Source organism: Phaseolus vulgaris, chromosome 7, assembly GCF_051622355.1.
Source record: "Phaseolus vulgaris cultivar YP4 chromosome 7, ASM5162235v1, whole genome shotgun sequence".
NCBI classification, from domain to species: Eukaryota; Viridiplantae; Streptophyta; class Magnoliopsida; order Fabales; family Fabaceae; genus Phaseolus; species Phaseolus vulgaris.
Genome location: NC_143504.1, coordinates 7,782,974 through 7,806,307, shown reverse-complemented (window position 1 = coordinate 7,806,307; position 23,334 = coordinate 7,782,974). Strand labels below are relative to the sequence as shown.

General features: G+C 32.7%; 1 protein-coding gene across 6 annotated transcripts; it reads left to right on the top strand.

Annotated features, from left to right (window-relative positions):
• Positions 1-835: 835 nt before the first annotated feature.
• Positions 836-8,054, top strand: LOC137828284 (ABC transporter C family member 10). 6 transcript variants are annotated; one of them, XM_090305128.1, is made up of 12 exons: positions 836-1,096; positions 1,508-3,595; positions 3,762-4,082; positions 4,163-4,249; positions 4,392-4,979; positions 5,068-5,232; positions 5,773-6,067; positions 6,213-6,427; positions 6,523-6,828; positions 7,161-7,224; positions 7,311-7,550; positions 7,766-8,054. In XM_090305128.1, exons 2-12 carry the CDS (start codon positions 1,553-1,555, stop codon positions 7,876-7,878), a joined length of 4,437 nt encoding a protein of 1,478 aa, XP_090161254.1. In that variant the 5' UTR covers positions 836-1,096; positions 1,508-1,552; the 3' UTR covers positions 7,879-8,054. The 6 variants fall into 6 exon arrangements, with proteins under 6 accessions (XP_090161254.1, XP_068490879.1, XP_068490880.1 ...); XM_068634778.2 differs by having other exon boundaries at positions 851-1,229; XM_068634779.2 differs by having other exon boundaries at positions 914-1,193.
• Positions 8,055-23,334: the final 15,280 nt, after the last annotated feature.

Below are 23,334 nucleotides of genomic sequence, written 5' to 3'. Positions count from 1 at the left end.
CTCGGTGGTCCGGTCCTTTTTATGCTGATGGAAAAGCATTTCCCTTCTTTTAGCCACCGTTACCAACCTACACCTAAAATGGAAGAAAGCCCCACCACAACTCTCAATAACAGCAATAAAAATAATAATAATAATCTTCATAATATTTCTTGTTGGCTAACTCAATAGTCTACGTAATCTAATCTGGAAGTAGATATTAAAAATACTTTCTCCTTATAATTATCAACTTAAAAAATTTATTAAAAATAAAACTGTAATAATTATTTTGAAAATATTAACTGGCAATGACCTAGTTAAAAATATCAATCTATAGTCATTCAAAATTTCTGTACCTCATCACATAAGTCCATATTTTAATAAATAACTATTTCTACTTTTAATTTTAGCAGTTTTGTTAACATATAGACTCTATTATATAATCGTATTATACACATTTTTTAAATTTTTTTTATAATTTTGTACACTTCCATTTTGTCTAATATTATTATTTTAGTTTAAAATTGTGTTTATATTTATTTTTATAATACAATTTTGATTCTTTCCTTCTCACAGTGATTTGGCAAATGGGAGTGTAGAAAAATTACAGTGATGGTCCCAGATTAAAACAACATCCTTGTCTCACATACGTTGTTTCTGGGAACAACACAAATGCAGACAAGTAAAACAGTGAAAAAGGGAAATGAATTTGTTCTGTAAATGCAAAGATTCTTTGTACCACCCGAAAACCTGTCATTTCGTGCTTTGCCTATCTCTTCTTGTTTTCCCACACACGCTTCTGCACTATTAATGCATTATCCTTCTATTCTTAAATGCTTCTTCTTTTTAATCTGGCTTCACTCCAAATAATGGCAGTGTATGCACTATTTGCGTCTATCTTCCGTCTATAATACTATTACTATTCCCTTTCATCAACATGCATGTATGCATGTTATACTTTTCTGCGTGATTCAGCTATAATATATAGAAGGAGTGAAGGACCACACTTGGTTAAAGCTTCTTTTGCTGCTTTTCTTTATTCAGGCACACACTTCGTTCTTCAATCTTACACATGATTCTTCGCTTTCCGCCTTTTTCTCTCTGAAGGGAATGCTTTTGTGTGAGTCGGCAACTTCCACGGGATCACAATTATTCGGTCACAATAATGATTACGTTTCTTTTGTAACCTTGCATGCATTTCGAGGACCATCTCACAAGTTAGTGTTCCTGTAAACACGCGTTGCCCTTTCAGTGTGAGCTCTGCATGCCATAATCATATATACCTCTCGTCGTTGAAGTTGATCTCTACTCTTACCTGCATATGCAAATGTGCTTTTCCAAATTAATTATATTATTTCGTACTCATAATAGTTTGAAAAGAAAGGGGTATTCAGCTAAGCAAACCCAAAACATGCTATGATTAAACCCTTTACAGGCTTACATTTTCGTGGTTTTTCGAGTGTGTTTTAGTCACAAAAACTTGTTGATGATCTCCTTTTTCTGTTTTTTTTTTTGCCTGTTGATGTTACAGAACAAGGAGAGTGAGGCTTTGAGCAGCAACTAGAAGGCAAATAAAATGGAGAAGTTTTGCAGCATGTTTTGTGGGGAATCTGGTTCTTCAGAGCCAGGAGGGAATCCATGCATTTATGAGTTTGAGTTTCTGAAAGATCCATCCTCGTGTATCAACCATTTGCTATTCATTTGCATTGATGTGTTGTTGTTGATCATGATCTTATTTACAATGCTCAAGAAGTCATCAGAGAAACCATCCCAGGGTCTAATCAGAGTGCACAATTATTCCAAATTGCAGCTAGTGTCTGCCTTAGCCAATGGCTCTCTGGGGCTGATACATTTGTGCTCAGGCATTTGGCTTTTAGAGGAGAATCTGAGGAAAACACAAAATGCTTTTCCTCTTCATTGGTGGATGCTAGAATTCATTCAGGGATTCACATGGTTGCTGGTGGCTTTTACAATAAGTCTTCGGCTGAAACAACTTCCAAGAGCATGGTTATTTATGTTTTCTATTGTAATCTTCTTGGTTTCCGGCATTCTCTGTGTTTTATCCTTGTTTTATTCAATTAATAGCAGAAAACTATCCCTGAAAGTAGTTCTAGATGTTTTATCTTTTCCAGGGATAATTTTTTTGCTATTATGCATTTACAAGGAATCTAAGTACAGAGACACTGAGAGAGAATATAATGGAAGTCTATATACCCCTTTAAAAGAAGAGACCATTAAAGTTGACTCTGTTAGTTATGACACACTATTTTCAAAAGCTGGACTTTTCAGTAGGATGACATTTTGGTGGATGAATCCATTGATGAAAAGGGGTAAGGAGAAAACACTTCAGGAAGAGGATATTCCAAAGTTGAGCGAAGCAGATCAAGCAGAAAGTTGTTATTTTCTGTTTCTAGACCAATTGAACAGACAGAAACAGAAAGAACCGTCATCACAGCCATCAGTTTTGACGACAATAATTATGTGCTACTGGAAGGAGATTTTGATATCAGGATTATTTGCTTTGCTAAAGGTAATCACTCTCTCTTCTGGCCCTTTGCTTTTGAATTCTTTTATATTGGTTGCTGAGGGTCATGCGAGTTTCAAATATGAAGGCTATGTGTTGGCCATATCACTGGTCTTCACAAAGATCATAGAATCCTTATCACAAAGGCAGTGGTACTTCCGCACTAGACTCATTGGTATTAAAGTTAGATCATTGCTCATTGCAGCAATTTATAAAAAGCAACTAAGGTTGTCCAATGCTGCAAGATTGACGCACTCTGGTGGTGAGATAATGAACTATGTGAATGTGGATGCTAATAGAATTGGAGAGTTTCCCTATTGGTTTCACCAGACGTGGACAACAAGCGTCCAACTATGTATTGCATTGGTTGTGCTTTTCCGTGCTGTTGGGCTGGCAACATTTGCTTCATTGGCGGTGATAGTTCTAACTGTGCTCTGCAATACTCCACTTGCTAAGTTGCAGCATAAGTTTCAGAGAAAACTTATGGTGGCACAAGATGAGAGATTGAAGACCACTTCCGAGGCTCTTGTGAACATGAAGGTTTTGAAGTTATATGCGTGGGAAACCAATTTTAGAAATGCAATTGAAAAGTTGAGGGATGTGGAACTCGAAAGGTTGTCTGTGGTGCAATTAAGAAGGTCATATAGCAACTTTCTCTTTTGGGCCTCACCTGTTTTGGTCTCTGCTGCTTCCTTTGGGGCATGTTACTTGCTTAATGTTCCTTTGCATGCAAATAATGTTTTCACTTTTGTTGCAACTTTACGCCTTGTTCAAGATCCTATTAGAACAATTCCTGATGTAATTGGAGTGGTCATTCAAGCAAAAGTTGCATTTGCAAGGATTATAAAATTTCTTGAGGCACCTGAACTGCAAAGTGATAATGCTAGGAGAGGTTTTAGTGACAATACGAGGGGCTCAATTTTGATCAATTCGGCTAACTTTTCATGGGAAGATAACATGTCAAAATCAACACTGAGAAACATAAATTTGGAGGTTAGACCAGGGAAAAAAGTAGCAATCTGTGGAGAAGTTGGCTCAGGAAAATCAACCCTTTTAGCAGCAATTCTCAGAGAAGTTCCTATTACTCGTGGAACTGTAAGTTTTAACCTCTTGTATGCTTATAGAAAACACTGCAATAACTTGTGATAGCTTAAATGGTTTTTAGCAAATAACATTTAAGGACATTTTATTCCTATCTCCACTTCAGTATAAATGGTATTATTGTACTGTTAGATATCTGATTTTCTTTTTCGAATTACAGATTGAAGTACATGGGAAATTTGCTTATGTTTCTCAAACAGCATGGATACAAACAGGTACAATACGTGAGAATATACTGTTTGGAGCAGCCATGGATGCTGAAAAATATCAAGAAACACTTCATAGGTCTTCACTGATGAAGGACCTTGAGTTGTTTCCAAACGGTGATCTCACTGAAATAGGGGAGAGAGGGGTCAACCTGAGTGGAGGTCAGAAGCAGCGAATTCAACTTGCTCGCGCTCTTTATCAGAATGCTGATATTTATCTCTTGGATGATCCATGCAGTGCTGTTGATGCACACACTGCTACAAATTTGTTCAATGTAATGGAAAAAAACACCATTTCTTGAGATACTTTATTTATGTTTGCTTTTTATTGATAGATGGTTTTGAAACTTCACAGGATTACATCATGGAAGGACTTTCAGGGAAGACAGTCTTACTTGTGACTCATCAAGTTGATTTTCTTCCTGCCTTTGATTCTGTTTTGGTAAATTTCTTAATCTTAAAAGACCTTGATCATGTCTTTTTCATTTTTTTCCTTCTAATTAATCACTTTAGATTTGTTGTTTCAGAAGTTTTATTTTTTGTTTCTTCAAAGTTTTGAATGATGACAAGATGATTACTTACAGTTGATGTCCAATGGGGAAATCATACAAGCTGCTCCTTATCATCATCTGCTGAGCTCAAGCCAAGAATTTCAGGACCTTGTTAATGCTCACAAGGAGACCGCTGGTTCTGACAAACTAGTTGATGTCACTTCTTCTAATAGACATTCAAATACTGTTACAGAGATTAGTAAAATACACATGGAGAACCAGTGTGAAACATCACAAGGCAACCAATTAATAAAGAAAGAAGAGAGGGAGAAAGGAAACAAAGGGTTCAAACCTCACTTGCAGTATCTGACTCAGAACAAAGGATATATATACTTCACTGTGGCTTCTATTTCTCACCTTATTTTTACAGTTGGCCAGATATTTCAGAACTTATGGATGGCTTCCAGTGTTGACAACCCTTATGTCAGCACATTGCAATTGATTGCCGTGTACTTGTTGATTGGTTTTATTTCTGCATGTTTCTTGTTCATCAGAAGTCTTGTTGTAGTTGCTATGAGTATTCGAACATCAAAATCTTTATTTTTACAGCTACTAGACTCCCTTTTTCATGCACCTATGTCCTTTTATGACTCCACACCTTTGGGAAGAATTCTTAGTAGGGTAAGCTTATCAAATAGTTTTTTTTTTCTTCCTTTACTGTGAAATGCAATGAAAATGTTAATATTGTTAACTTTATCTCCTTGTTCAGGTCTCCTCGGATCTAAGCACTGTGGATCTCGATGTCCCATTTGGCCTTATTTTTGCTGTTGGAGCTACTGCAACTTCTTATTCAAATCTTGCAGTTATAGCAGCCATTACTTGGCAAGTCTTGTTTATCTCTGTACCAATGCTTTTCATAGCATTTAGCTTGCAGGTATTACACAGATTCTTTGATTTATTTATTTTTAGATTTGGTATCTATATTTAACCATGTAATACTTACATTTGAAATGAATCATATATTATCAAATACATATACTTTTTATTCTATATTATATTATAAATGAAGGTAAATGCATAATTTATAAGAAATACAATGTGTGATTACCTTATTTAAATAATACTTTATACACAAAAAACAAATATTATTTATAATACCCTAAAAGGTAAAAACAAGTTATAAAATTATATTTTGTGTAATTTTATTATTCAATAAAATAATAAATATATTACTTAATTGAATCATATATCCAAAATTAATGTAATTGTCTTTATTTAAAATATTTTAATTTTCTTAACTAAAAAGCAACAAAAAATGGTAAGAATCTAAACTTTGCTCAATCTAAAATTGAATGAGAGATCATATTCATGGAATTAAAATATTATTCAAGCTTTTGTATGCATAACTGTGTTTAATTTCAATACAAAATATTGTTTGCTGGAAACATAGTCTGCTAAGAATCTTATTTTGTAGAGATACTACTATGCCACTGCAAAAGAATTGATGCGGATGAATGGCACGACAAAATCTTTTGTGGCTAATCATCTTGCTGAATCTATTGCTGGAGTTGTGACAATAAGGGCTTTTGAGGAGGAGGATCGTTTTTTTGCGAAGAATCTTGATCTAATTGATGTGAATGCAAGTCCTTACTTTCATACCTATGCAGCAAATGAATGGTTGATGCTGAGGTTAGAAACAATCAGTGCAGTGGTTTTTGCATCTGCAGCACTTTGCATGGTGGTACTTCCACCTGGGACTTTCAACTCTGGTGACCCTTCACTTTTTTCTATCTTTGAAATTAATGTCACTTTATGTGTTCTCTAATACCTTACACATTATATGTTATTTACTTGTCAAAATCTAACATTCTCTCTTGTGCATGTATTTTCTTCTCCACATGTGACGTTATTCAGGGTTTATTGGCATGGCTCTCTCATATGGCCTTTCATTGAACTCTTCCCTAGTGTTTTCAATTCAAAACCAATGCACTCTAGCAAATCAAATCATATCAGTAGAGAGGCTAAATCAATACATGCATATACCAAGTGAGGCCCCAGAGGTGATAGAGGGAAATCGTCCACCTACTAATTGGCCAGCTGAGGGAAAAGTAGAATTTCATGATTTGAAGGTATAATAAAGTGAACTTGCTGCAAGTTACTTATTTTGAAACTTAGGTGGGACTTTATCACTTAGACACATGATTTGTTTGATGATACCAAACAGATAAGGTACCAGCCTGATTCACCACTAGTACTACGAGGGATCACATGCACATTTGAAGGAGGGCACAAGATTGGTGTTGTTGGCAGAACAGGCAGTGGAAAGTCTACTCTTATAGGTGCCTTATTCCGTCTGGTAGAGCCAGCTGGTGGAAAAATAGTAGTTGATGGCATAGACATTTCTTCTATTGGACTTCATGACTTGAGGTCACGCTTTGGTATCATACCTCAGGATCCTACTCTTTTCAATGGAACTCTCAGATACAATTTGGACCCCTTATCTCACCACTCTGATCAAGAGATATGGGAGGTAACAGCTAATAATATCATAGTTTTCAACATGTACATTAAGTCTGTTTGGGAAAATTTTTTCAGAAGCCTCTGTAGCAGAAGAAATAAGAAAAATTGAGTTTCAAAAGTTAAAATCAACTTATATAATATGCACTTTAGTTTTTTGAGAAGTTCAATGAGATAACTTATATCAAAATTAAGTTCATAAACTGATTTTAGTTTATACAAGAACTAGATCCTTTCTTCTTATTTCTTTCCTGACATGAAAAAGTTGATCAAAACAGAGATTTTCTGGTAGTTTATCTTTTCTTTGATTTGCTGAAGTGGACTAGTTGTTGCTTGCATGTGAAGGTTCTTGGGAAATGTCAATTGAGAGAAGTTGTTGAAGAGAAAGAAGAGGGGCTGGACTCTTCGGGTACATTTTTAAGCTTTGTTGAAACAACCTTACAGAAATCAAGTCTTGCTTGATTAAGTAATTGGTAGTGATGAAATTTTATGCAGTTGTTGAAGCTGGAGCAAATTGGAGCATGGGACAACGACAATTATTCTGTTTGGGGCGTGCCCTTTTGAGGAGAAGTCGGATACTAGTGCTTGATGAAGCAACTGCATCAATTGATAATGCAACTGATTTGATTCTACAGAAAACAATCAAGGGAGAGTTTGCAGATTGTACTGTAATCACGGTAGCCCACAGAATACCAACTGTGATGGACTGCACTAAGGTTGTAGCCATCCATGAAGGTATGTTGCATACTAATCCATAGACCTTATTAATGTTTGATCTCAAAGCATATAAACCTTATTTTATAATAATCGATTTTGTAAGTTGCAAATGAAATGAGATAGTTCTATTGAATGAGTGTTGATTTCACATTTGCACTTCTAATAGCATAAAAAAGTAATAAAACATTTGATCTTACTCTAAGAAAAAGAAAATTGTGTGACTGTTTTTTCAGGAGAATTGGTGGAATATGACGAGCCAATGAAGTTGATGAAGAGAGAAGAATCACTGTTTGGACAGCTTGTGAAGGAATACTGGTCTCATTTGCAGTCTGCAGAATCACACTAAAGCTAGAAATATTTTCTTCTAATGCATCTATTGTGTTTATAGGTGTTAAAGAGAGTTGTTGTCTATGATATGAGTCAATTTATTACAACCAGGTTTATGAACTAAGCAAATTAAAAAGTGACACATAATGAATAGGTTGAAGTGAGTTAACTTATCAACTTTTTCTTATCTTTCTAGACTTTTTTTTTCTCCTTTTTGGTTTCAAAATTTTCTTTATATCTATATTTTCTTATTCTGTGTGTTGTTGGTATGTTGCATTTTTTTATATTCTTCTTATATTTGTGTATTTTTTTAATTTTTGTTTTATTAAATTAGATAAACCAACTCATGAACTAACTTAATTTACCCACAACTTATAGTCCGATGAGTCAATTGTGTAATTTTAGTTCATAAAAATAAATAAGTCAAGTTCATCTAACTCAATCTTTTAAGGTATGTTTAATTTGATTTTTACTTGTAAGCATTTAAACAAAAAAATTTATTCTTTGTAGTTTAAAAAATTCATCTTCTAGTCCAATACTAAAAAACATCACTTTTAGTCTACATATAATGTTTTTCATCTTTTCTAGCTTTTATGAGTTTAAACAATAAAAACTAAAATGAGATTAACAAGTAATATATATAATTAAAATAGATTAAAATTGCATATGTAAGGATAAGATGGATTATTTTTAAGTATAAAAAAAATAGTATAACTAGAGTGAATAAATAATGAAATCAAAATTTTAAAACCAAAACTAGTTTTTAGTTTTCGTTTATTTTTAATCATTTTATTCTAATTTTAAAAAAATTGAAAGTTCTTTATCGTGTTAAAATTAAATATCTGTTTATATTGTAGTGGACTGTGTTCATAAATGATTTTAACTGATAATAATAATAATAATAATAATAATAATAATAATAATAATAATAATAATAATAATAATAATAATAATAATAATTTTAATAATATGTGAGTTATATCATTGTTGAAGTAAGAGATATTTCCTTCAAGTTATTTACTTCTATAATTAATACTTCTAATACTTTGAATAAATGACACTATCATCATATAACCTCATATTTAACTATTCAAATTGAAATATAATCTATCATATCATACCTCATTTAAATCATACTTTTTCATAAAAATTAATCAATTTTAGCAAATTATAAATTTCACTAATTAAAGAGAAACATGCAAAATATATACCCATAATTCTATTAAATCCATAAATATCAAATTTATTTAAATAAAATAAACTTATAAATTTCTTTTAGTTTTTGTTAAACATGTTAAGCGGAAATTACATTTCTTAAACAAATCAGTTTGAAAATGAAACTTAAAACAAATTTCTTTAAGCGAATTTAACAAATCTGTTGATCGAATTCAAATTCCATGAACAAATTATGCACAATCTATAAATGTACATTTTTTTCAAATTTTTTTTAAATCCAAATGACCTAGTTTAAACATTTCAACTAGAACTCACAAAGTCTAAATTACATGTTATAACATATATTTCTAAATTTGAACATTTTCAGACAAATATTTATATTAAAACGTAATAATTCATCATTGAATCTCACCAATAGTTCAAAGATGTTAATGAAATCAAACTCTTCTACTGAATCTTTACACTTATCTCAAATTTATTTTCAAACTTACACATGCATATATCCTTGTAAAAACCATTTTTGACTATTCAATACTCATATGCACAAATAAATTTAACAATTTAAATTTATAATCAATTTAAATCTGAACATTCATTCCATTTAACAAAATATCCTAACACTATGTAATTTCATAAACTTAACATATTCATTATTTAAATAAATAGTTCAAAATGACTCTCATTGTTGAAATTGTATTAGGAATTCAAGTAGAACTTAAAATTTGTTGAAAACTCGATAATTTATTCATCAATAAATGTAATCATATATAAATTTAAAAGGTTAATTTGATCACAAACAGAAATTATAAAAAATATAAAGACTATGAAGTCAAAATGAACTTAGTGTAAATGGTATAATTTAATTGTAGAAAAAATTATATGTGGAGATAAGAATTTAAGAAAACGAAGAGCACATAGATATATAAGGTGAAAAATTTGAAAAGAAAAGATAGAAGGAGAAAATAAAAGAAAAGAATGCGTCAAAATGTCCTCACATATTTGAGTATAATTTCCTTGATTATCTTATAACATTGGGCTTTTTCTTTCTTCATCCCACAGTTAAACTAAATTATTCTAAATTATTTTGCTTATTTTATATTTTTATTTAAGTAGAAAAGAAAATAATTTATAATTTTTTTTTATTTAGAATTTTAAAAGAAAAAAACATTGAAGGTCATTTTTAAAAAAAAAAAAATTCACCTGTCCTCTGTCTTCTGTTTATTGTTGGGTTTTAGTTTTTATTTCTGCTGCTTTTGTTTGTGGGCTTCTTTTAGAAAGGCCCGCTTTTCTTTTTCTGTCTTTTTTCATATATAGAGACTTAGTTTTCTATTGGCTTCTTCTTCCTGCACCCCTACGTTTTTCTTCCTACACCCCCACAATTTTGTAAATTCCAAAACTGACCTTCACCTTTTATTTTAAAAAACTAGAGTTTTTTAGGTTACCGGATTCATCAATCCGAGAGTGTGCTACGGATTCATCAATCCGAGAGTGTGCTACGGATTCATCAATTCGAAAGTGATTCGTGTTTTTTTTCAAATAAAGGGGTGTTTCGAAGCAACTTGTTGATTTCCAGATTGTTGAATCCGGAAGTCTAATTTTTGTTATGGATTGATGGATCCAGAAGATTACCGGATTGGTGAATCCGGAAGATTACCGGATTCACCAATCCAGAAGATTACCGGATTCACCAATCCGGAATGCAAAAAAATAAATGTGGATTTCCTATTCTGTAAAATTACCGAATTGCATTGTCCGGAAGAAGAAAGAGTAGTGTGGGTCTTATGTGTATTTTGGAAATTTTAAAAAAATAATAGGGATATTTTTATCTTTGCATTACATTGTGGGGGTGCAGGAAGAAAAACGTAGGGGTGCAGGAAGAAACTGCCTTTTCTCTGCATATATTTTTTTTTTCATTTAGAACGTTTTGTTTTTGGAGTGGTTATCCTATGTGCATTAAGCTACACATACTGTGTATAGTAAAAATTGTTGGAAAATTTAATAAAGTAAAATAATAACTCAATAATAATAAGTAGTGGATAATAATTTCTCTAACTTGTAAGAATCTGTAAGGAACAATAACAAATAATGACAATAAAAAAATACATTGAAAGAAAACAGACAAGTTTTAACGTGAAAAACCTTCTTAACGTGAGAAGTAAAAAACCTCCGACACAAACAATCAATCAAGCTTCATTATGATCAAAATTAAATTACAAGAGTCTCAAATCACAACACAAATTATGTTCAATAATCAAACAAATAACAAAAATTATACTCAATAATCAAACAAATAACAAGAGAACAGAAATGAAATAGATAACAATGAACAATAATAAACAATAATACATCTCTTACTTTTAATCTTGATATATTTTTTTCCTCGCATCTATTTGGTTATTTTCATTTAGAAAGTTTTGTTTTTAGAGTGGTTAATTAATGCGCATCAAGCTTACACAGTATAGTAAAAGCTTCACTCTTTTCTTTTCATTTTTTCTCTGTTATCCTTTCTTCTTGGGCTTCATTTGTTATCACTGTGGTGCCTTTTCTACTTATGCGAAGTATGTTTCTGTTCTTAATTTTAATCTTATCTTGATATATTTTCTTTGATTTTCTATTTATTTTGTTACTTTCATTTAGAACGTTTTGTTTTTAAAGTGGTTAACCAATATACATCACGAAGCTCCAGTATAGTAAAAGCTTCACTTTTTTTTATAGTACAATCCAAAAGTCAAAAAATAATCTTTCAACTGTGCAATTCAAAAGCTTTCTTTTTTATGCAAAAAAATATGTCTAGATAGTTAAAAAAAATAGATTACACAAGATAAAAGTTATTTGAAAGTTTTTTATACAAAAATTAACTTTCAGATTATAAAATTTGAAAGTGAAAAGTAATTTAAAAATTATGCAACAAAAAAAAATATACCAAAAAAATATTCTCAAATTGTTGCGTACAAAAGTATTTTTTCATATTTATAAATATTAGGTGAAAAAAAATTCCCTAAAACATTGTTGGACTGGATATAGGATTCAAATACATAATATAAAAGTTTTGTTGTCTAAATTTAAATTAAAGTGTTTATTATAGTTTTTTTTATCTTTTCCTTATCTATTTACAAATAAAGTAGATAAATAATCAAACAAAATAAACATGTTGATATTATTTTATATTTTATCATGTAATTTGATTACTAACATACTCTTTTATTTTTATTTGCTAATTTTAGTTTGTGTTATATGTGGATTGTACAGAACAGTCTCATATTAAAAAAAAAAAAACAATTTAAGGTACAAATTATACCATAAAAGTATTTTGAGTGTGGCTTTTGTGGATATAAAGCACTACCACAAGGTAAGGCAGTGAGTGAGACAACACAATGTTAAAATGATATGAGTTTATTTTATGTCCTTATTCCATTAACCTTTTTCTTGCAGAGTCTCTCTCAAACACACTTTGTATTCCATTTGAAAGTCACCAACTGAGTTTATATATCACAGTCATTCATTGGAGAAGGGACTAAGAAAATAAAAGGACAACGATTCCACACTTTTGAGTATTACAAGTTTTTTTTGAACATGTTAATATTATTATATAGTAAAAAATTAAATTTAAATTTTAAAAAACTTTGGTTCTCAAAAATAAAAAAACATTTAATTATAATAATTAGATCAACTTTTAAACATGTAAATAAAAAATTATAAAAACATAGGTATTATATAATCTCTTGTAACTTAATTCTGATTGAAAAATAATTTGCTTCACTCTTCCAAAATCTTCTGCAGTAGACTGTGTAAAGTGCTCATATTCTCTGTCTTCATTCCATATAAAGAAAGACATAAGAGATTAACAAATACAGTGATAGAATCTTTGTCTTTACTTCTCCCTTTTTACTCTATACATGTAACTTTAATTTCAGATAAAAAAAAAATCTCTAAATTTCTATGTTGATAAGCATATTAAAAATAAATGGACTTAAGACACAATTTTTCTTTATATTATAAGTTTCAATAAAATAAGAAAATTATAATCTTAATACAAAAAATACTTATTTTTTTAATGCAGTTTACTCTGCCTCAGCTTTATAACTGCACTTATTTGAAGCTCTGTTTTAAGCACGTTGTCTTCTTTTAACATGAGCCAAACACACTTTATGAATGTGCTGCTTAGGACCCACACCATCTCTTCAAGAAGTTGTAAGTGCGTGTGTCTCATTAGGTCTTAATGTACTAACTTTTAATGCTCTTTATACATAAACTACCAGAACCACATGCATGTCTGTTTTCACTTTTATGTAATTTTATCTATCATTTAAAAGTAAAATAATTAAATATATTAGTTATCTATAAAAAAAAAATGCTTATTAATATGAGTAAAAAAGGGACACTAGGTATAACAAATGGATGTCAAAGTGTAGTTATCATTAAAATTTGGAAGCTAATATGCTCAACATAAAAATAGTGGTGCGGGACACAAGTGATGCTCCCCACACAAAATTATATTTTATATTGTTTATTTAAAGAAGGTGGGTTTAACCTACATATTGACCACATAATTTTTAAACAAGCGTGGACTTAACCTACATGTTGCTCACACAAAATTATATTTTATACTGTTTACTCAAAGAAGCGTGGACTTAGTCAACAGAGTGACCACACAATTTTAAATTTTTAAAAGTGTGGGCTTAACTTTCATAATTTTATTGCATATTTAAATTTAATTTTTTTAATATATATATTATGTTTGTGTGGGGTTTAACCTACCAAATTTTAAATTTTTATTATTATTTATTATTTATAGTTTCAATTGGAACCGTTCGACCCACTCAATTTTTTTCGTTTATTTCCATATAAACCATGCTTACCCACGCTTTATTTTTATTTTTTTTTAATAATGAAAGTTTAGTGGACACTATTTAGCGTTCATAACATCACTTTCACTTTCTTTTGCAGCTAATTTTGTTTTTTGGTGTAGTTGTTATTATATATTATATTAAAATTAAGTTATAATAAAAAGCTCATTATAATTATATTCATATCTAAAAGTAATTAATTTTTAATTTTAATTTTTTACTGTAATTTAAAAATATTATTAAGAATGAAATAGATAAATAATTTATGTACACTAAATTAGATAATATCATCTTCTATTTCATTTTTCATAATATTCATATTGCATAATATTATATTTATAATCATAAATTTATTTTGAATATATATGATAGATGTCGTTTTGCTCTCAAATTAAGATCATTGTAGTGTAGATATTACCGGACAAAATCATTATTAGACTTAATTACAAGAATATAATCACTATTAATGAGTTTATAATTAGACTTAATTATAGGAATATAATCACTATTAATGAGTTTATAATTAGACTTAATTATAGGAATATAATCACTATTAATGGGTCTATAATTAGTCTTAATTACAGATGTTATGTTAGAAAAAGAATCTGTACGGTTCTAATGCTATGGTTATATATATGTATCATTGCTATAGATGAAAGAAAGATTGAATAAAACAAAAAATATTCTTTCATGGTATCAGAGCACAAAACTCTGATACCCGACAAACACAAAGCAAAGGCAACGGTGCACAACCATGCACCAGAAAAGAATAATGCCAACAAAGCAGAGCACGAAGGAGGAGGTGCTAAGAAGACCTACTCGCCATATGATCTCAACGCGAGTGACAATCCCGGAAACATAATCACGCAAGTGGAGAAAATTACGACGAATGGGCAAGAACAGTAAAGATCTCGCTTTGTGCCCGGAGAAAATGGGGCTTCATTGATGGAACACATATCCAACCAGAGGATGAGGCACCCGACCTTGAAGATTGGTGGACCGTGCAGTCCATGATTGTCTCTTGGATTCTAAACACCATTGAACCAAGCTTACGATCCACAGTAGCATATGCTGAGACTGCACATAACTTGTGGGAAGACATTAAAGAAAGATTCTCGGTCGTGAATGGACCTAGAATTCAACAACTAAGGTCGGACTTGTCAAGATGCAAGCAGAAGGGAATGGTGGTGGCAACTTACTTTGGAAAATTGAAGGTCCTTTGGGATGAGCTTGCTAACAGTGACAAAATTCCATCTTGTACGTGTGGTGGATGCAAGTGTGGGATTGGTGCTCAGTTGGAAAAACGAAGGGAGGAGGAGAAGGTTCATCAACTCCTTATGGGGTTGGATGATGCAAGCTACGGGACAGTAAGATCAAACATTCTGGCCTCAGACCCATTGTCGTCTCTGAACCGCGTATATGCTATGTTGGTACAAGAAGAAAGAGTGAGAATGATGGCCAAATCAACGGAAGAAAGGGGGTTGGTCGTGGGTCTCGCGATGCAGGCCAGCTACAAAGAAAAAGGGCGTGGAGATATGGTAGAAAAATTAATGACGTGCAGTCAGTAAAAATGGTCACGACATGAAGGGATGCTTCCAATTGATCGGATATCCCGAATGGTGGGGTGACAGACCAAAAAGTGAAGGAAAATGGAACAGCAGGGGACGCCAAGGGATGCGAAACAAAGGTAACCTGACACGTGCAAATGTGGCACACGCTAGTGGAAGCAACAGTCAAGCCAACAATGACGACAAGAAACTTGAGATGGCAGGTCTGACCAATGAACAATGGAAGGTACTGGTTGATATGATCAGCAAACAAAAATCAAATGAATCAGAGAAAAATGACTGGTAAGAGCATTTGGGATTTGTGGATTATTGACAGTGGGGCATCAAACCATATGACCGGGTCACTGGAAAATTTGAGTGAAAAGGAAACTATACAAGGGTGCCCCGTAGGGTTACCCGATGGTGAACGTGTTCTAGCTTGCGAACAGGGAACAGTGACTCTTGAAGAAGGACTTGAATTGAAAAATGTCCTTTATGTTCCTAAATTAAAATGCAATTTACTTTCAGTACCTCAATTGACGGATGAAGAAAATTGTGTTGTAACATTCACTGATAAATTGTGTATAATACAGGACCGCACTTCGAGGACGCTGATTGGAGCAGGTGAACGAAAAGATGGGCTTTATTGGTATCGTGGGGTACGGAAGACTCAAGTATGTCATGTCAAGATGGAAAATCAACTAGCACTTTGGCACCAAAGATTAGGACATCCGTCATTTAAGATTGTGCAAATGCTTCCTGATATAAGTGGGAAATGTACTCGTGATGAGTTGAATAAAGTTTGTGAAGTTTGTGAAAAATCGAAACAAACGAGAGATAAGTTTTTCTTAAGTGCGCATCAAGCTTTGAATATTTTTGATTTAATTCATTGTGACTTATGGGGTCCTTATAAAACTCCTTCATCCTGTGGTGCTTCATATTTTTTGACAATTGTGGATGATTGTTCATGGGCAGTTTGGATCTATTTGTTAAAAGAAAAAACAGAGGTATCAGTGACTTTGAAAAAAAAATTCACACTCGTTGAGAGGCAATACAACAAATGTGTTAAAATGGTTCGCTCTGACAATGGAACCGAATTCATGTGTCTAAAACAATATTTCATTCAACAAGGTATCCTTCACCAGACTTCCTGTGTCGGGACCCCGCAACAAAATGGACGCGTCGAACGCAAGCATCGGCATATTCTGAATGTTGCTCGGTCATTACGGTTTCAAGGCAATCTTCCCATTAAATTTTGGGGGGAATGCGTTTTGACTGCAGGCTACTTAATCAATCTCACACCATCCTCCATTCTAAAAGGAAAAACCCCTTATGAAGTGATTCATGGATGTGTACCCAGTTACGCGCACTTACGAGTATTTGGTTCATTATGTTATGCTCATAATCAAAATAGACAGCGGGATAAATTTGATAGTCGTAGCCGAAAATGTGTGTTTGTCGGGTATCCATATGGCCAAAAAGGATGGAAATTATTTGATTTGGAAACAGAAACTTTCTTTGTCTCTCGTGATGTACATTTTTTCGAAAATAAATTTCCATATTTTGAAGCCAAAAAGATGGACACTGCACCACCATTGCAAAACCCAATTATTGCCAACTCTTTAGAAACTGGAACGGACCCACATTTTCTTCATGAAGTTGCCTCCTCAAACCTAGATGAATGCATCGTCAACCAACCCATTGCATCTCCCATCCCAGCCAAGGAGGATGCTACCCTCACAGATGACTTCGACCACACTATCAACGACTCCGATCCGTGTATAGAAGCCTCGACGCTACCCGCGGATCCACCGCCGCGTCCGACGGAGACGGCACCGTCGGTTTCTTCACCACCGCTGACGGCCGCGGTTCCCCTTGGGCGAGGGCATCGCGCGAAGCTGCCTTCCGTACGGTTACGCGATTTTGTCGCAGCCACCACGATACCGTCAAGCCCTTCTGTTCCGTCACCTCCTTCAACAGAATCCTCAGGTGTTTCGTATCCTATACATGATTTTGTGAATTGTGATTCCTTTTCTAAACATCATCAAAGTTTTCTTGCCTCTTTACACACCGAGCAGGAATCCCTGTTCTTTTCTCAAGCGGTCCGAGAACCCCGGTGGCGTGATGCTATGGCATAGGAGATTCATGCTCTCGAACTCAATGACACCTGGAAACTCACTGCTCTCCCTCCTGGAAAGAAGGCACTTAGGTGTAAATGGATCTACAAAATCAAATACAACTCGGATGGAACAATTGAAAGATTCAAGGCTCGATTGGTAATTCTTGGCAATCATCAAGTGGAGGGTTTGGATTACAACGAGACGTTTTCTCCTGTCGTAAAGACGGTAACCATTCGCACAACTCTAGCAGTAGCAGCCGCAAAAGATTGGGAGCTTCATCAGATGGACGTTCACAATGCGTTTCTCCATGGTGATCTTGATGATGAGGTTTATATGAAACTCCCTCCTGGCTTCCAAGAATCTCAACCAGGGGCAGTGTGCAAGCTTCAAAAGTCTCTATATGGCCTCCGACAGGCCCCCAGGTGTTGGTTTGCTAAACTATCTTCTTCTCTCACTCGTTACGGCTTCCAACAATCCCCGAAGGATCATTCCCTGTTTACTCTTAATAATAATGACATACAGTTGGTTGTGCTAGTCTACGTTGATGATCTTGTGATTGCAGGGAATAATGGTACTGCCATCCAATGTTTTAAAGGCTACTTAAATCAATGCTTTCATATGAAAGATTTAGGCCGCCTCAAGTACTTCCTGAGGGTTGAAGTTGCTCGCTCCCCCAACGGAATCTTCCTTTGTCAGAGGAAATATGCCTTAGATATCATTACTGAAGTCGGATTGTTGGGTGCGAAGCCCGCCACTACACCATGTGAAGAAAATCACAAATTGAGCTCCGCTACTGGTTCTTTTCTTTCTGACCCGGCTACTTATCGTAGACTTGTTGGGAGGTTAATTTATCTGTGTTTCACTCGACCTGACCTTGCCTACAGTGTCCAAGCTTTATCTCAATTTATGCAAAATCCACGCTCCGAGCATTGGCAAGCTGCTCTTCGTGTTGTTCGATATTTAAAGGGGCATCCTGGACAAGGAATACTCCTACCTCGAGAGAACAACTTACAACTCTTTGGGTGGTGTGATTCTGATTGGGCAAGTTGTCCACTGACACGGAAATCTCTCACCGGATGGTTTATTCAACTCGGCACTTCCCCAATCTCTTGGAAAACCCAGAAACAACAAACGGTTTCTGCCTCCTCTGCTGAGGCTGAATATCGATCAATGGCTAAGACCACCCGAGAATTAAAGTGGATTAAAGACATTCTCGCTTCTCTACATGTTCCTCATCCTGACCCAATTCGTCTTTATTGTGATAGTCAAGCAGCACTTCACATTGCTAAAAACCCGGTCTTCCACGAACGCACCAAACACATTGAAGTTGACTGCCACCTTGTTCGAGATGAAAATCATTCACAAGCGCCTTCTTCCATCCTATGTGCCCACACATACACAACTAGCTGACCTTTTCACCAAAGCTCTCGGTGTTAAAAAGTTTGGAGCCATCTTGGTCAAGTTGGGCATTCAAGACTTACATGCTCCAAGGGGATATTACCGGACAAAATCATTATTAGACTTAATTACAGGAATATAATCACTATTAATGAGTTTATAATTAGACTTAATTATAGGAATATAATCACTATTAATGGGTCTATAATTAGTCTTAATTATAGATGTTATGTTAGAAAAAGAATCTGTACGGTTCTGTACAGTTCTAATGCTATGGTTATATATATGTATCATTGCTATAGATGAAAGACAGATTGAATAAAACAGAAAATATTCTTTCAGTAGATTTGTCTAACGCTGGAGAGATGATAATATAAAAATAATTAGATGAATGGCTATAAAGAATTGAAAAATGAAAACTTTTATTAATCAAAACCTCATAACTCAATGGGAAATCACAAAGAATCAACCAAAAGGTTTAGTTTTCATGCGAAGGCAAAAGAATTACAAAGAAGAAAAGAAACTAAGAAAACCCCTTTTTTAATAGGTTTTTCTGCTCCAAGGATATTTGAGAAAATATTGTAGTTTAAATTTTGTAAACAATTTCCAACTTTCCATAATTCTTTTTATTTGGCAGAAGATTTGTTTCCAATTCTGTTTCTAGGATCTTGTAACTTTTATTTTCTCTTTCTTCTCCTCAGAGCTTGTTTTCTGTTTCGATTCAAATAAATAACTTAACTTTTGCATATTCGACTCATTCACAAAGGTAGACAACTTCAAATCATTTATCCTAAAAACACAAAATTACCAAAAATGATAATTAAGGCCCAAATAAACCCAATTATATGAATATTAATTAAAACAACGAATTTATTTATTATTATAATTCAATAATCTATAATTAAAGTTATTAAGTGTGAATAAATATATGCTCATCAATATATTATACTTTAGTTTATATTTTATATTTACTATATTATATAAATGTATAAAATGTTAAACATAATATATTAGAATATAATTTGGTTGACCTAATCTTGTTTCTGAGTTACTATTCCTAACTAAATTGAATTAAAATTTTAGCAAGTATCTCTCAAATATTTTTGAATAAAATAAAAATGATAAACTCTTTCTAGTTGAAGTAGTAGGGTAAACAGGAGAGAATAATAGGAGGTGAAGTACAGTAACAGGAGAGAATAATACATCGTACATATGATAATGAACTAAAGTTGTTGGTGTCAGCGATTTGACATGAGATGAATGGCATGCATTACATCTTTGGTTAGAGAGAAAGAGAACATTTAGCTTTTTAACTTTGCATCTTTATGGAGAACTAATTCTTACTTTAGATTGGGTGGGAGTTGACAAAAAAGAAAAAGAAGAAGTGCCAATTAATGTACAATTATATATGAAAAACATCAAATTTAAATAATTCAATCCAACTCATGCAATAAACACTATAAGAAAATCATGAAATAAAAATTAATTTTTTAAAAATAAAATAATTAGTTGTAATAGTAATTAATTTAAAAACTATTTTATAAACTAAAAAAAAAATTGGTTTCTAAATTAGTTTATATTATTGTTAAATAATTTATAAATTAGTATCTAATTAGCAATCAGTTTTAACTACCAATTATTTAGTTTCTAAATTTGGTAGCAAAAATATTGGTTGCTAATTAAATACCAATTTAGAAACTATTTAACAATAATATAAACTAATTTAGAAACCAAACAAAAATTTAGTTTCTAAAATGGTATCTAATTTAATTATTATTGTAACTAATTGTTTTTGTCTCTAAAAATTGATTTCTATTTTATGATTTTTTTTAGTAACATACAACACATGTAAAATTACAAGTTACAACACATATATTACTGTAATTTTGTTTGTTAAGAATATAAATGTTAATGTGATTATATGAGATTTTCTTTTCGATCAAATTGTTGATACTAAGGTAATGAAGTTCTCTTTATTTATTGATTCTGGAATACAATTTTCACCCGTATTTAGAGTATTAGGAATTGGAATACTTTGTCTATCAAAATAGTTATTACTATAAATATATATTAAAGGATTTTTACTTAAATTTAAAAGTGGTTGATTTTGGTCACTTGTGTATTAAGGTAAACTAAACAAAGATGAAAATTAAATCCTGAGATTGATTTATTGTGATTAACTTTAAATATAAAAGGTAAAAGCTTTTACTTTTAGACATATTGAAGAAGATGAGATGAGACAATATTTTATTAATAGATTTTAAAATGAATTAGTTATGATTTCTGATCCGGTCGGTCATCGATAGTTGGTGACATCAACAACAGATAGTCACGTGGACTGTTCTTAGCGGAACACGTGGGGCAGGGAAGCAGATGAGTCATTGAGAAAGTCACCCAGGGTGGTGATCGGTGATCGGGGGCGGTGGTAAAAGAGGATGCGCGATCAGCGCCTAGATAAGCGCCTGGAAGCAGAAGGCGTGGCGCTATGGTGCACCGATCGGTCATCCGTTGTGAGCGATGATAATCGGGTTTTCGTGTTACACGCAGTTAAGCTGGTAACGAAGGGTGATTCAGGGTGATTCACAGGGAGAGCGTTGCATATGAGCCTGGCGTGGCAGGGTATCAGAGAAAGGAGAAGTTATGTGCTTTGTAGTGTCGTGCACGAGAGTGGCCTAAGAGAGCTAGTAAGTCAGTCGGTGATTGGTGCTCTCTTAACCCATAACGTGCATGGTGCAAAACAGAGGTGATCGTTCACACAGTAGGTAATGTCTGGTGCGTGCGCTTAGCCAAGCCACACTTGGTATTCACACTGAGGTTGCACGAGCCACCTAGTGGAAGAAACACGCTAAGTTACTTCATGCACGAATAACTTAGGTGCGCAACATAGTATATATAAAGGGCATTCCGCGCTCATGCAAAGGGAGGTAAGATTCATTCTTGCAAGTTACCAGTTTACACACACAGAGAAAAGAGAGAATCACAGAGTGCACACGAGTCTCGCAGAGAGTTAGTTCTTAGTTCTTTGGTGGTTTTGTAAGGCTGACTTGAGCGTCGGAGTGCCACCGACCGCTAGAGGCGCCGTTTTGGTGTGTTTCGCAGGTTTGCTTGGAGTTCTTGTGGAGTTCCTAGAGCGTTCTTGCACTTGTCACGATTGCGGAGGTGGAAGATAGAGTTTGACGAGGCCAATCCTTTGACGTTTGAATCCTTGCAAGATCAATTTCTATAAATAGAAGTTACACTAAAAAAATCATCATGAAATAGAAACCAATTTTTAGATATAAAAATAATTAGTTGCAATAGTAACTAAATTAGAGACCATTTTAGAAACTAAAAAAATAGTTTCTAATTTAGTTTTTATTATTGTTAAATAGTTTTTAAATTGGTATCTAATTAACAACCAATATTTTTCTAACAAATTTAGGAACTAAATAATTCGTAGTTATGGATAATGAAAATATGATTGATAATAATGATGATGATAATGGTGAAATAAATTACTTTATATTGAATTTAATTAACTCACCCTGGTATGTTTTTGTGTTACTATGATGATTGTCTTAGTACGAAAATTAACTTTGTTACAGTAGTGGTGGTGGAAGAATCTCAACTTTCATATAATTCATTTAATAACATGTATAGACTTTTATTTCTATATGATGTATCACATAAATAAAATATATTATGCAACATACCATTATAATTTTATCTTATTAGTATGTTATTAATAATTTTGGCTAGGCATTAGAAACTACAATCATGATATATGACTTTGAGTTTTATGATAAACTTTGAGGTATCAATATAATCAGTAAGGAGATATTTTTATGTTATGCACCCTCATAAGTAACATATACATTAGTTAGATGATAAAATTAATTTAACAAAATATTATTAAAAAATTAGACATTAATGTTAACACGATCTAACATGTAAAGATCAACTAAAATTATTAACAACATCATCCTAAAGATGAAGAACCTCCAAATGATGTGTTGGAATTGAAACCACGTGCCCAACTTAACTTGAATGCTGAATGCTCAAACTTGAATAATATTTAGACTACCAAAAGTTATACTTTAAATATAAATATTTGTCAAAGAATGGACACACTTTCACGAATCTTTAATTAATTTAGAGAAATTTTTAAATAAACATAACTCTTTTTTTCAATTTTTTGGATTACTATAATTTATATTTATGGTTGCATGTTATTTTCCTTTTTTTTCTTTGATAATTTACTAAATGTCTTTTTTCTAGATATGATTATAACTTTTACTTTTTTTTTCTTAATTTATAATATATTTAAACATGAATTTAAATTAATTATCTCATGTAATTTAAGATAAATTAATTATTAATTTAAATTTTGTTACTTTAGATATTAACT